The sequence below is a fragment of the Schistocerca nitens genome, chromosome 1 (assembly GCF_023898315.1).
Source record: "Schistocerca nitens isolate TAMUIC-IGC-003100 chromosome 1, iqSchNite1.1, whole genome shotgun sequence".
NCBI classification, from domain to species: Eukaryota; Metazoa; Arthropoda; class Insecta; order Orthoptera; family Acrididae; genus Schistocerca; species Schistocerca nitens.
In genome coordinates, this window is record NC_064614.1 from 772,657,024 (window position 1) to 772,672,744 (window position 15,721).

The window sequence follows — 15,721 nt, forward strand, 5'->3', positions numbered from 1 at the left end:
GACCGTCTAGAAATCTTGAGCAACTGTGCTGCATGTCTTGTTGATGCAGTGGGCTCCTCACTGAATAAGGCTCGCACTCGTTCACATGCTCCAGGTTTATAACTGAGGCTGGTCGTTCCTGACTGGCCCTTTCTGGAATCACATAGCAATCTGATCTTTTCAAAACAATTCATCAGCCTGTTGAAACAACAGGGAAAACATCAAGCGAAATCTGTATCAAAGGATGCTTAAATTTTGTCAGCCCATTCTGACGTCAGTTCTATACTGTAATCTCAACGAGAAATGTTCATTCCTGATACTGCTGTTCTTGGACCATATGCTTTGTTGAATACACGCTTCACCACACCGATGCGTCCAGAATTTGCCTAATATGTCTTTACGATCAACAAATGCTTTTGCAGTGTTATTCCTTCCATACTGAAATATGAACTGAGACATCAGTGAGTAAGCCACAGAATTTTCAGAGCTACAATACAACAATATAAGAAGGAGAATCATTTATGGCATACAATTAAACCACAGTAGACAAATACTTTCTAACAGCTATTTCTCGTTTTGTGCCACTCTGTACTTTGTGTGTGGTACATTTAATAAATTTTGTTCGTAATTACAACGCTCTGCAGTGGCGACGAGTATTAGCGAACTCACAGTGCACCGATAAATCAGGAGAAATGGATCCGGGTTTTATGATATAGTGGTTCCTATAACAGCAGCAGCAACATCGACAGCAGCTGCCTTACTTCAGCAGCAAACGACAGCGTTGTCTATCAGAAACGAGAAACCTTCGGTAGTACCGGCGTTACCATCGCGCTACGTTAGAATTTTACCAGCGATGTAAGCGGCAGTCGGAATCCTATAAGGACTGTCGCACAGACCTTCAGGACCTTTGTTGTCAATGTGAATTCCTATGCTCCGAATAAACATGTAAAAATTTGTATACAGGCTCAATTATTAGTTGTAGTATCTGCAAGATGCACAGAAAGTGTAATTGATGGTCCTTTCCATTGAGATATTGATGCTCATTGTTGTTTGGAATGAGACGCCCCCACTTAAATCAAATGTTATAGAAATTATGTAAATTTAAAATGTGTGTCCACATGATGTAGGTACCTGATGTGAGGTGAAATTTAGGATGGAGATGTGTGTGTGAGGACGTGGCCCTTGCCTAAGCCATAGAATTAATTATTTCAGTCATATGTAGTGGAGAATAATGATAGTGAGGAAGTATGTATGTGTGATGGGATGCAAAAGTTGATTGATACCCCTGTTAGAGAAATAAGTTGTACTGATTTTGAGAACAGGAAATATTAAGAATATAGGTGATGAAGATGTGAAGCTTGATGTTGGTAATGAGAGTGGCTTTCTGGAATGGGATTGTGTTATTATTAATCTTTGTAGAAGTTATAAAGAGTCCTGTGTGCATGCAGGCTTTAGGACATCCTGATCTTTCTTTAGAAGTGTTGATTAGAATTGCTCAGGCTTTAGAATTCACACAAGGAACAGAAAGCGGCTGGAACGCTCAGTCCGTAGTATCCGCCTCACCGCTGGAGAGAAGGCAACCACTCCTCGTAAGCGGATCAGAAGAACCGAAGGGCTTCGGTAAACTTGCCAGTCCCCGGGAACTTCCCTTCCCGAAGCACTAAAGGCGACAGGCATGCGGACGGAGCAGCGCAACTTCACGTGCACCCGAACTGTTGTTCTCTAGTCGTAGTTTCACTTCTGAGAACTCAACAAGCTATGCACCCGAACGAAAATATTTGTCCAACTTGTTTCAGCCAACATCCTCGCTCCTGCTGTCCACATTGTTGGCTACCTATTTTGGTTGTGGGATTGAAGGTTACGATAGTAGTACATGAAAATCAGCCGCCTCTTGCCGGAACAGAAATAGAGACACGTCAGTGACAGTCGGTGTGATCCCAAGGAAGCAGTGCACAACAAACACACTTTAATAAATCTGGAAAAGTGAAAAACCTGTAACATTATTATTAACGTTAGGTAGGCGTGCCAATGCGGCCACCTTTCAAGTAGATACTTGTTCCCGTCAGATCATCGAAGTTTAGCACTGTCCGAGAATGTCGAGTGCTACTGGCAACCGGGCTGCACTCAGCCCTTGAGCCCTTGCCTTGTGAAGCCAGCCAGCTGAGCAGCCACCTGACTGGAAGTAGGGGCACCGGTCACAAAAACGGCTGGCTGAGTGTAGTACTGACCACGTGCCCCCCCCCCCCCCCCTCCCAACCCGTACCCTCATCCGATGACGCCTAAGGGCTGAGGATGGCACAGCCTCCGGCCTGTTCATATGCTCTTTGTTTGTTTCGTATAGTAGCAACTAGGATGAGGCTCGCTGTACCAAGTACAAACGACGGTGTCATAGCGGTGAGGCTCCAAGTGCAAGTGGGCTGTGTGGCTGCCGCTGGCCGTCCTACACTGCGGCGGCAGACGGCACTCGAAGCCCAGAGTCATTGGAGGCATGGCTCAGTGGGCGCGCACCATTGGGACCGCCAGATCCTGTTCCACCACTATCGGCGTCTAATAGAAACTTGCGATACCGTTACCAACTGTGGGACACCAGCGGGGTGGTATAGATATGAAACACCATGATTATACGTATAATTTAGTGGACACATCAAAGAGGAAGTATGACATGTTTCAGCTATCCGCACAATAGTCTACAGTTGTGAAGAACACAAATAAATAGCTTGCTTCCTACAAAATCAATTTGGTGTATCGATGTAATAGTTCTGTCCACAAAGTAAGATTCATTGTATCTGGTTTTAAGTGAACCAGATATATTTGACAGATTAGTCAACTCAGAGCCTACTGTCCGGATTGCATTGAATATCTCCGACATGATTTGGAACATTTGCATGATAAATCAACATTGCTGTGGAGATAGATGCACAATGTATTTTAAATTCTGGTCATCCGCAGCTGTTGAAAAGCATTATGTTAAGAAGATTTCCACTGAAAGCTGATAAAATTATTGATTTATTGATATACGACCGCTTTCGTTCCCTGAAATATATTAAAAAAGAAAAATGCTCTTTCCCATAGCGGATCAGAGACATATCTTATAATGCTTAGACCGACAGATCAGACAAAGAAACGCCCTGATTTTAGTAGAATACCTTATTTGAGCACACTATTCTAAAAAATAGACAAACGTATGAGGGCTAAAACCATCATTCCAGCCAATTTCACTTTCTCGAATCTAGGTAGCAAACTCAGGCAGAACGGAAAAGTTGTGGTAAATATAATGAGGCGAGTTTATACCGCATTACATAAAATGATTGTCCTAAGAAATACACTAAAGCCCCAAAGAAACTGGTGTCGTCATCCGTGTTCAAATACAGAAATATGTAAACAGGCACAATACGGCGCTACCGTCGGCAACTCCTATATAAGACAAGTGTCCGGCGCAGTTATTAGATCGCTTACTGCTGCTACAATGGCAGGTTATCATGATTTAAATGAGTTTGCACATGGTGTTATAGTTGGCGCACGAGCGATCCGGTAAAAAATCAAATCTCCGACATCGCTGCGGCCGGAAAAAGATCCTGCAAGAATGGGACCAACGACGACTGAAGATATTCAACGTGACAGAAGTGCAACACTTCCGCAAATTGCTGCAGATGTCAGTGCTGGGTCATCAATAAGTGTCAACGTGTGAACCATTCAACGAAATATCATCAATATGGGCTTTCGGAGCCGAAGGCCCACTCGTGTACCCTTGATGACTGCACGACACAAAGCTTTACGCCTCGCCAGGGCCCGTCAACACCGACATTGGACTGTTGATGATTGGAAACATGTTGCCTGGTCGGATGAATCTTGTTTCAAATTGTATCGAGTGGATGGATGTGTACGGGTATGGAGACAACCTCATGAATCCAAGAACCCTGCATGTCAGTAAGGGACTGTTCAAGCTGGTAGGGGCTCTGTAATGGTATAGGGAGTGTGCATTTAGAGTGATATGGGACCGCTGATACGTCTAAATACTACTTTGAGAGGTGACATGTACGTAAGCATCCTGTCTGATCTCCTGCATCCATTCATGTCCATTGTTCATTAAGACCGACTTGGGCAATTCCAGCAGGACAACGCAACACGCCTCCACGCGTCCAGAATAGCTACCGAGTGGCTCCAGGAACACTCTTCTGAGTTTAAGCATTTCCGCTGGCCACCAAACTCGCAAGACATGAACATTATTGAGCATATCTGGGATGCCTTGCAACGTGCTGTTTAGAAGAGATCTCCATCCCTCGTTCTCATTCGGATTTATGGACAGCCCTGCAGGATTCTTTGTGTCATTTCCCTCCAGCACTACTTCAGACATTAGTCGAGTCCATGCCACATCGTGTTGCGGCAGTTCTGCGTGTTGACGGGGGCCCTACACAATATTAGGCAGGTTTACCAGTTTCTTCTGCTCTTCAGTGTATATAGGACAAACTGGTAGGTCATTTCGCAAAATACTTCAAGAACACCTTAATTGAAGTAACCCCGGATCAGATTTAACAACACACTTACGTGAAACGGGACAAAGAGTGACAAGTCCATTAAAAAAGTTTAAAAATACTTTATGATAAAGAAAAAGCCCTATTTTGAATATGTTTGTGGAAGTACAATTTTTATATATAAAAATGAGAATGCACTGTTCAGGTTGAATAATCAATTAGAATTAAAGCAGCATGTCATTCTGGCTTGTTGATTATTTACGTGACTAAGTAACAGTACGTAGGAACATTCAGAAATAAACGGGCTTGTAAAGGGAGCGACCCAGCACTCAGCTTGTTAGTCCGTCTTAGTTGCTTGTGCGGGCCGCTTCCACTCTTCATTACACATTGTACCCTCCCGTCGCACCTGTAAGAAAGTTACACTTAATGCCAACCTACACCGTAAGTTGCACTGACCCCGAATAATCACCTTAGTAATGACTATTTTATAGCCCATTGATCTTTTACAAAAATTTCTCTAGTGGCCCCTCAATATACAATATTTTTTCCTTCTTTTAGATGCTGGAAAATCTTACAACAAGGATCTAAAACTACATTATCCACCCACCAGTAATATTAACGAAATTAATGGATCATGTCTTGGTCATCCTTCGTTTGTCAATGTAATGTAGGTAATATTCAATGAATAATACACGTTGACTAGGAGCGATTGGTGCACCTATGACCTTTAAAAATTGTGAGTAAGATATTACCTTTATTAATTTAATAATCCCCAAAGTTGAACCTTGTATATTCCTCTGTACCATCTATGTTGCTTCTGATGCTGGGGCTACAGGTCGCGAAACCGGTTGTTTACCAATAAAACAACAATTTTACCAGCAGTAAGCGGACTACTTCTTAACGAGGCGCACAACAGCATGGAAAGCAATCAGTGTGTGTGTGCAGCTAGGGCCTCCCATAGGGTAGACTGTTCGCCCAGTGCAAGTCATTTTAGATGACGCCACTTCGACGACTTGCGTGTCGATGAGGATGAAATGATGATGAAGACATCACAACACCCAGTCCCCGAGCGGAAAAAACCTCCGACCCGCCTAGGAATAGAATCCCGGCCCGTTGCATGATATTCTGTCACGCTCGTCACTCTGCTATCGTGGCGGACATATTGAAAGTAGAAGGCGTACAATCAAATTTTTTTATCGGGCGTGTTAGGGTACAGGAATAAAAAGAACCAAAGACGACTTACTTGAAGAAGAGTATCCATGGCGGAGAGCTGAACGCGCTGGGTATCCTGTAATTAAAAGACACATGCCATTTTACTCAACCAATAACCGATATAGTGTATTAGAAAGTTCTCTAAAGCATAGCCGCACTTGAATGCCATTGTATTCAACGAATAATTTAGAAGGAGTATTAGTAAGTTCTCTAAGGTATGACCGCACGTCTTTCGACCAAAAATTGAGTAATGTATTACGCATCCTATCTCGAGGAATAGACTGTTTCGCCATTATTTAATTTTCTCGATCGAACATTGAACGTTATTTGAACATATCCTGCACATCTCACAGAGTGGAAGCACGAGCACAGGATTATAAGCGTTGATGTAAATGATTGCTGAAATCTTGTGTTCTGATCAGAAGAAAATTTGAAAGAAACCTATTAGCAACACACTAATAGTGAAGAGTATTTTTGGTTTGTTGAGCAAGCTCCTGAAATCTGTGTCTGATAATTAGCGGTCACAACAGAGTTACATTTTTCGACAGATGATTAAGACTACTTTGATATTCCAAAGTATGAAATCTGTCATCAAACAGCAGTTTTCTCTTTTATTTCTTTAAAATGACGCGGCATAGAGCCACCATGTCAAACATAAGATGCTGTGAAAGTTGTTAGTTTGGGAACGGTTTATTATAAAACCTTTACGATTGAGCTGAAGATACTCACCTCTTCGGTTCCCTCCAGCACGTTCCAGGTCCACAGCAGACGTGTCGTTAGGCTTCACCACCACCAGTGATGTCACGGGAGTTACGAAGGAGTACTGAAACACACCACAGTGTCATCTCTCTAATCGTTGGTCTCATTCTACAAAGTCCAGTGTTCGTTAGCGCCAACTCCTATATTTCGTGTAAGTCTGTGTATTTATCAGGCCACCTTTAGTATGGATAGGAACTGTGATTGCTGTGTTAAATATGCGAATCGAGTTGATGACCCTTCACTCACGGCTCCATGCAGTGTTGACTTCGGTTTCGCATCTTGGGGCCGTTGCAGATGGGTACCACTGTGGCGGCCAGACAGGGAGATCCGAGGGACACTCAGCTCGAGCCACATCTTCCCTGATCAATCTACTACTGTGGCCACCTCAGGTACTGCCAGCACCTGCTGTCGAGTGGGAGGTCGTCCCATGGTGTGGCCTACACGGTTCGCTTAACGAACAGGTTTCAGCCACTATCTGTGGCTGACGAAGTCCTTGAGCCAAATGAAGTCGATCGCCCTGTTCCAGAGAAAGCCTCTCGGCATCATGCAGAGGGTGCGATTTCTGGCAATTGGGAGCTCCAACGTTAGGCACGTAATGGGGCCACTTAGGGATATGGCTGTGAAGGAGGAGAAGGTATCTAGTGTGCACTCTGTGTGCATAGCGGGAGGTGTCATTCCAAATGTTCGAAATGTGGAACAGGTGTTTCCAGATGCCATGAAGGGCACAGGGTGCAGCCAGCTGCAGGTGGTGGCTCATGTTGATACTAACGACGTGTGTCGCTTTGGATTGGTAGACATTCTCTCTGATTTTGGGTGGATTGCTGAAGTGGTAAAGACTGCCATTCTTGCTTGTGAATGAAGGCGGAGGTCACCACCTGTAGTACAGTCGACAGAACCGACTGTGATCCTTTGGTACAGAGCCAAGTGGAGGATCTAAATCAGAGTTCAGATGCTTCTGCGACCACGTAGGTTGCAGATTCCTCAACTTGTTCCGCAGAGTGGCGGATTTCCGGGTTCCACTAAATATATCAGGAGTCCACTACACACCGAAAGTGGCCCAACAGGTAGCAGGGCTGTGTGGAGGGGACTCGATGGTTTTTTAGGTTAGAGGGTCTCGAGAAAGTGCAGCAAGGGCTTTAGTTTCGAAGGGTGCAGGAAGAACACAGGACAAGGGTAGACATAACAACAATCAGTACTGTAGTAGTAAACTGTCGAAGCTGTGTTCAAAAAGAGCCAGAGCTCCAAGCGCTAAAAGAAAGCACTGAAGCTCAAACTGTTATAGTTACGGTAAGTTGGCTAAAGCCAGAAATGAGTTCAGCCGAAATCTTCGCAAAGGACCTAACCGTGTTCGGGAAGGATAGATTAGAGACAGTTGGTGATAGAATGTTTATCGCTGTGGGAAGTAATTTATCTTGTACACACCTGATCTCACCTCTTCGCAACAGAGAATCCTGACCAGATAGGGAGCATCATAACAGGTACAGGGAATTGTGACCACAAAGTTGTCATAGCTAGACTGAATATCGTAACAGCCGAACCCACCAAAAACAAACGCAAAATACACCTATTTTAAATAAGCAGATAAAATGTCGCTTGACACCTTTATAAGAGACATTCTCCACTCCTTACAGTCTCTCTATGAAAGCGTACACTAGATGTGGTTTAAACTCAAAGAAATAGTATCGATGGAAAGTGAGAGATATACGAAATAAATGGATAAGAGGTTGTACTGATCCGACTTGGTGCACAAAATGGGCCAGAACGCTGTTGAAAAAGCAACGAAAACGCATGGCAAATTTAAAAGAAAGCAAAATTCTCAAGATAGGCGATGTTTTACTGCAGCTTGAAATTTAGAACTGACTTCAACGCGAGATGCCTTTAATAGTTTTCACAACGAAACTCTGTCTTGAAACATGGCAGAAAACGAAAAGAGATTCTAGTCGTATGTAAGGTTCACCAGTGGCAAGACGCAATCAATGCCTTCACTGGGAGGTATCAATGGTTATTTACTGATGACAGAGCCATTTAAGCAGAGATACTAAACACAATTTTCTGAAATTCCTTCAGAAAAAAAGACGAAGCATAGATTTGCAGAATTCTGATCAAGAACAGCTACCAACATGAGGAACTTAGAAGTACAGCCGGTGAAGAATAGTCGGTGTAGCGATGCCCCTTAAAACACTTAAGTTAGGGAAGGCCTGCTGTCCATATTGTATATCAGTCAGGTTCCTTTCAGAGTATACTAATAAAATAGCTGCATACTTGGCTACCATATACGATCGCTCTTTCGAAGAAAGATTAGAAATTTGCTCAAGTCACACCAATACCAAAGAAAGGAAATAGGAATAATCCGCAAAATTACAGACTCATATTACTAACATCGATTTGCAGTAGTATTTTGAAATGCATGCTGTGATCGAACATTATGAATTACCTCGAAGAGAATGATTTATTGTCAAACAGCCAACACGGACTCAGTAAACATCGTTCCTTTGAAACCCAACTAGTTCTTTATTCTTGCGAAGTTGTGAGTGATATAGACAGAGGCTGTCGGATTGATTAAATATTTTTAGATTTCCAGAAGGCTTTTGACACCGTTCCTCACAAGCAACTTCTAATTAAATTGCGTGCCTATGGAATATCGTTTCAGTTGTGTGGCTGATTCGTGATTTCAGTCAGAAAGAGCACAGTTCGTAATATCTGATGGAAAGTCATCGAATAAAGTGGAAGTAATATCTGGTATTCCCTAAAGAAGTGTTATAGGGCCTCTGTTATTCCTGTTCTACATCAACGATTTAGAAGACAATCTGAGCGGTCCTCTTAGATTGTTTGCAGATGATGCTGTCATTCATCGTCATGTAATGTGATCAGATTACCACACCGAATTGTAAAATGATTTAGGCAAGATATCTGAATGGTGCAAAAAGTGGGAATTGACTCTAAATAATGAAAAGTGTGAAGTCATCCACATGAGCACGACAAAGAATCCGCTAAATTTATGTTACAGGATAAACCACACAAATCTAACGCTGTAAACAAGATTAAATACTTAGGGATTACAGTTACCAATAACTTAAATTGGAATAGTCACATAGATAATCTTCGGAGAAAGCAAATCAAAGACTGCAATTTATTGACAGAACACTTAGAAAATGTAACAGGTTTACTAAAGAGACCGCTTAAACTACACTTCTTCTCTCCCTCTTCTGGAGTATTGCTATGTAGCGTGGAATCCGCATTAGACAGGATCGACGGAGGACATAGAAAAAGTTCAAAGACGGGAAGCTCGTTTTGTACTACCGCGAAATAAGAGAGTGAGAGTGCCACGAATTGGGGTGACAGTCATTAAAACAAAGCCGTTTTTCACTACCGCAAGATTTCAGTCACTCAGTCACCAACTTTCTCCTGAGGGCGCGAAAATATTTTGTTGGCGCCCACTTGCTTAGGGAGAAATTATCATCGTAATGAAGTAAGAAAAATCGGAGCTCGCACGGAAAGATTTAAGGGTTTGCTTTTATCTCGCGCTGTCCGAGAGTGGAATGTTAGAAAAGTATCTTGAATGGGGTACGATGAACCATCTGTCAGGCAGTTAATTGTGAATTGCAGAGTAATCATGTATTTCGATTATAAAATCTGGAGATTAACTAAGATAACCCCACATGATAATTTCACGTTGTTTTCCCGTCGTTCAGTCTATTCCATCCCACTCCCATCGTTCTATCAGACATGCACCAGTGTGGCCAAGAATTTACTTTGGACCTTCTTACTGTGTGCAAGTATTTAATTTGAAGAGTATTTCATATCAAATAACTATGGTCGAGCAACAAAATTTATTCAACACACCAAGGAATGAAAGAAATTAGTTGCCAGTGGGCATTGGTTCGTATCAACTGGGCGAATTCAAAATTTGCGCCAGGCTGGAATTCGAACCTGGGCTTTCTACTTACTAGACATACGTGCTGAACAGCGGGCACAGCGGGCACCACAACTGCACGGACTAACCCTGTACGCCTCCCGTCAGACCCAAATTCTCAACTTACGCCATGTAGAGCCCTTTCTCGTTAGCCTCATTAGTTCCAGTACAGATGCACACGAAGCTCGAACTTAACGGAATCGGCGAGATGCCGTGAGTAATGAATGAGCCTCATGAGCAGGGGCACTACATCAGTGGCGTGTGGTATAAGTTGAGAATTTGGGTCTGTCCGATAGAACAGACACCACATATATAAAATTTAATCAGTTTCATGGTATCCTTTTGTATGTGAGTGATCAAAGGCCAGCAAAACAATTAGCTGATGTTTGTTATAGCGCTCTCACATAGGTGTTTAAAAGTCGAAACTTTGCTCAATTTGCCCATGACAGTACATCGTTCTGGGTGCCAGCACAGTGTCGTATAACTGCATGCAAGTGCTTGTAAGATGCCGTGCCATATATACTGATGATTGAAATAATCATATTCCGTCTGGAACCCATTGGTAATTCCTGTGTGACGAAGTCCCCTCTTTGCTAGGACACCAAACAGATTTTGTAGAAGGCAATATCACTGATTCTGTGAATTAGAGATTCGATCCAATCGTGATTTTAACTGTTGATTTATTTTACATGGCTTTTATTCCAGAATAAACGTAAATTTTATAAAGAATTTCTTTTTCATTGAAAATTTGAAACCATCCTCCCAAGAAGTAATTATCCTAAAAGAATATTTGCCCCCGTCATAAACGTTGATTGGAAGGAGTTTTGTTTACCGTTAACGTTTGCTTAGCAATGATAAATCAAAACGCATTTTAAGGAAAGAGGTACAGTCGTGCTCAAAAGTATCCGAACGACGTGAATTGCATTTCGCCTGATTCGCATGCAACCCACATAACGCAGCTGTCTAGCAGGTCCTTTAATCGCTCCTTGGTACAGTCGTTTGACTATTGAAAATGGTTCCAACAAGTCACCACTAGAAAACACTGCTCTGTATCGCAATAACTCAAGATGTAAAGTAATACTACGATACTACAAATATCAGGGAACATCTTATCACAGGTAAGCCTGTCCTTAAGGCTTGTAAGCTCACATTTATTACAATAAATGACATACCTGAAATGTTACCACTCTCATTATTACGTCAGATAGGTAATGCACGTAGTACATTCGTCGTATTCATGATTTCCTCTTCAAAGTAAGATACCGTACTTATTATTTAACACAAAATGGCATTAAAAATTTAAGTTATTCACGTGCAGCTAGTTGAGAATATGTATGAACTTCAAATGACACGACGAACCGTCTCGTTCTGCATATGGATTCAAACCCAGGTCATGCAGACTAAGCAAAGATTTCGTGACTAACAGTCATTCCTGATTAGGCATACAGAGAGTGATATACCTCGATTTTAGACAGTATCAGTTAGCAAATACCAACTTTAAATTACATAACGCAAACATTTTTAACGGACGCGAATTCCTACCCAGCACCCATTGTCCCTGTTAACAAACTACGAGAGATGTTAAATATTGCTTCTTAACAAATAACTTATTTGAAATGCCGTGAGGTAAAGCTTTGTGTTGGACAGAACCTAATAAGATAGATATCGCAGCACAATAAACTGCGACATATCGGATTTTCTCGGCAGTAGCTAGATGCTTTAACTGAAATGATGAGACGAAACATTAATTTATTCCTTCCCAGGACTCCAACCCGGCACCTATCGCTGTTATATTCTAGAGAAAATGAATGTTAAATATGGGTTTGTTGCACCAGCAGCGACATGTGAGCATGTTTGAACTAGAAATAATTTGACGAAGAGTTCAGTGCTGACTGGGAATAGAGCTCCACGCATATCGTTGTTGACTACACACAAAGAGACGTCAGCTACCTAATTTTTCTCCACCAGCAGCTCGGAATAACATCTTGAACTTACAGTGATCTCGCAAATAGTTCTGTGTCTCACTGGGAGTCAAAAACGTCAGATATAGTTAGTGTTGACAACGAATGAAAATACATTAAAAATCGAAATTATTATCCACCAGCAGATAGGTGTTCTCATGCTAGAGCTTGATAATACATAATGAAATCTTTAGTGCCGGGCCAGGATTCGAACCCATTCACGCGCAATGTGTGGAGATGCCCCCCCCCCCCCCCCAAAGAACCATGGACCTTGGTGTTGGTGGGGAGGCTTGCGTGCCTCAGTGATACACATAGCCGTACCGTAGGTGCAACCACAACGGAGAAGTATCTGTTGAGAGGCCAGACAAACGTGTGGATCGCGAAGAGGGGCAGCAGCCTTTTCAGTAGTTGCAGGGGCAACAGTCTGGATGATTGACTGATGTGGCCTTGTAACATTAACCAAAATAGTCTTGCTGTGCTGCTACTGCGAACGGCTGAAAGCAAGGTGAAACTACGGCCGTAATTTTTCCCGAGGGCATGCAGCTTTACTGTATGATTGATGATGATGGCGTCCTCTTGGGTAAAATATTCCGGAGGTAAAATAGTCCCCCATTCGGATCTCCGGGTGGGGACTACTCAAGAGGACGTCGTTATCAGGAGAAAGAAAACTGGCGTTCTACGGATCGGAGCGTGGAATGTCAGATCCCTTAATCGGGCAGGTAGGTTAGAAAATTTAAAAAGGGAAATGGATAGGTTAAAGTTAGATATATTGGGAATTAGTGAAGTTCGGTGGCAGCAGGAACAAGACTTCTGGTCAGGTGAATACAGGGTTATAAATACAAAATCAAATAGGGGTAATGCAGGAGTCGGTTTAATAATGAATAAAAAAATTGGAATGCGGGTAAGCTACTACAAACAGCATAGTGAACGCATTATTGTGGGCAAGATAGACACGAAGCCCATGCCTGCTACAGTAGCACAAGTTTATATGCCAACTAGCTCTGCAGATGACGAAGTAATTGAAGAAATGTATGATGAAATAAAATAAATTATTCAAATAGTGAAGGGAGACGAAAATTTAATAGTCATGGGTGACTGGAATTCGGTAGTAGGAAAAGGGAGAGAAGGAAACGTAGTGGGTGAATATGGATTGGGGGGAAGAAATGAAAGAGGAAGCCGCCTTGTAGAATTTTCCACAGAGCATGACTTAATTATAGCTAACACTTGGTTCAAGAATCATAAAAGAAGGTTGTATACCTGGAAGAATCCTGGAGATACTAAAAGATATCAGATAGATTATATAATGGTAAGACAGAGATTTAGGAACCAGGTTTTAAATTGTAAGACATATCCAGGGGCAGATGTGGACTCTGCTCACAATCTATTGGTTATGAACTGTAGATTAAAACTGAAGAAACTGCAAAAAGGTGGGAATTTAAGGAGATGGGACCTGGATAAACTGAAAGAACCAGAGGTTGTACAGAGTTTCAGGGAGAAGATAAGGGAACAATTGACAGGAATGGGGGAAAGAAATACAGTAGAAGAAGAATGGGTAGCTTTGAGAGATGAAGTAGTGAAGGCAGCAGAGGACCTAGTAGGTAAAAAGACGAGGGCTAGTAGAAATCCTTGGGTAACAGAAGAAATATTGAATTTAATTGATGAAAGGAGAAAATATAAAAATGCAGTAAATGAAGCAGGCAAAAGGGAATACAAACGTCTCAAAAACAAGATCGACAGGATGTGCAAAATGGCTAAGCGGGGATGGTTAGAGGACAAATGTATGGATGTAGAGGGTTATCTCACTAGGGGTAAGATAGATACTGCCTACAGGAAAATTAAAGAGACCTTTGGAGAACAGAGACCACTTGTATGAATATAAAGAGCTCAGATGGAAACCCAGTTCTAAGCAAAGAAGGGAAAGCAGAAAGGTGGAGGGAGTATATAGAGGGCCTATACAAGGGCAATGTACTTGAGGACAATATTGTGGAAATGGAAGAGGATGTAGATGAAGAGGAAGTGGGAGATACGATACTGCGTGAAGAGTTTGACAGAGCACTGAAACACCTGAGTCCAAACAAGGCCCTGGGAGTGGACAACGTTCCATTACAACTACTGACGGCCTTGGGAGAGCCAGTCCTGACAAAACTCTACCATCTGGTGAGCAAGATGTATGAGACAGGCGAAATACCCTCATACTTCAAGAAGAATATAATAATTCCGATCCCAAAGAAAACAGGTGCTGACAGATGTGAAAATTACCGAACAATCAGTTTAATAAGTCACGGATGCAAAATACTAACGCGTATTCTCTACAGACGAATGGAAAAACTGGTAGAAGCTGACCTCGGGGAGTCCATAGAAAAGTTGGAACACGTGAGGCAATACTGACCCTACGACTTATCTTAGAAGCTAGATTAAGGAAAGGCCAACCTACGTTTCTAGCATTTGGTGACTTAGAGAAAGCTTTTGACAATGTTGACTGGAATACTCTCTTTCAAATTCTGAAGGTGGCAGGGGTAAAATACAGGGAGCGAAAGGATATATACAATTTATACAGAAACCAGATGGCAGTTATAAGAGTCGAGGGGCACGAAAGGGAAGCAGTGGTTGGGAAGGGAGTGAGACAGGGTTGTAGCCTATCCCCGATGTTATTCAATCTGTATATTGAGCAGGCAGTGACGGAAACAAAAGAAAAATTCGGAGTAGGTATTAAAATCCATGGAGAAGAAATAAAAACTTTGAGGTTCGCCAATGACATTGTAATTCTGTCACAGACCGCAAAAGACTTGGAAGAGCAGTTGAGCGGAATGGATAGTGTCTTGAAAGGAGGATATAAGATGAACATCAACAAAAGCAAAACGAGGATAATGGAATGTAGTCGAATTAAGTCGGGTGATGCTGAGAGAATTAGATTAGGAAATGGGACACTTAAAGTAATAAAGGAGTTTTGCTATTTGGGGAGCAAAATAACTGATGATGGTCGAAGTAGAGAGGATATAAAATCTAGACTGGCAATGGCAAGGAAAGCGTTTCTGAAGAAGAGAAATTTGTTAACATCGAGTATAGATTTAAGTTCAGGAAGTCGTTTCTGAAAGTATTTGTATGGAGTGTAGCCATGTATGGAAGTGAAACATGGACGATAAATAGATTGGACAAGAAGAGAATAGAAGCTTTCGAAATGTGGTGCTACAGAAGAATGCTGAAGGTTAGATGGGTAGATCATATAACTAATGAGGAGGTGTTGAATAGGATTGGGGAGAAGAGTATTTTGTGGCACAACTTAACTAGAAGAAGGGATCGGTTGGTAGGACATGTTTTGAGGCATCAAGGGATCACAAATTTAGTATTGGAGGGCAGCGTGGAGGGTAAAAATCGTAGAGGGAGACCAAGAGATGAATACACTAAACAGATTCAAAAGGATGTAG

At 42.2% G+C, this 15,721-nt stretch overlaps 1 protein-coding gene across 2 annotated transcripts in view; it reads right to left on the minus strand.

Annotated features, from left to right (window-relative positions):
* Positions 1–15,721, minus strand: part of LOC126261577 (inter-alpha-trypsin inhibitor heavy chain H4-like) — a 148,699-nt gene that overhangs the window by 49,982 nt on the left and 82,996 nt on the right. Inside the window, exons 11-12 of one of the 2 annotated variants that reach the window (XM_049958553.1) lie at positions 6,393–6,486; positions 5,695–5,739 (exon numbers count right to left, since the gene is read on the minus strand). In XM_049958553.1, coding sequence (XP_049814510.1) covers positions 5,695–5,739; positions 6,393–6,486 — 139 coding nt within the window. Of the gene's footprint in view, positions 1–5,694; positions 5,746–6,392; positions 6,487–15,721 lie in introns of both variants that reach the window. The other variant, XM_049958552.1, reaches the window with a different exon arrangement.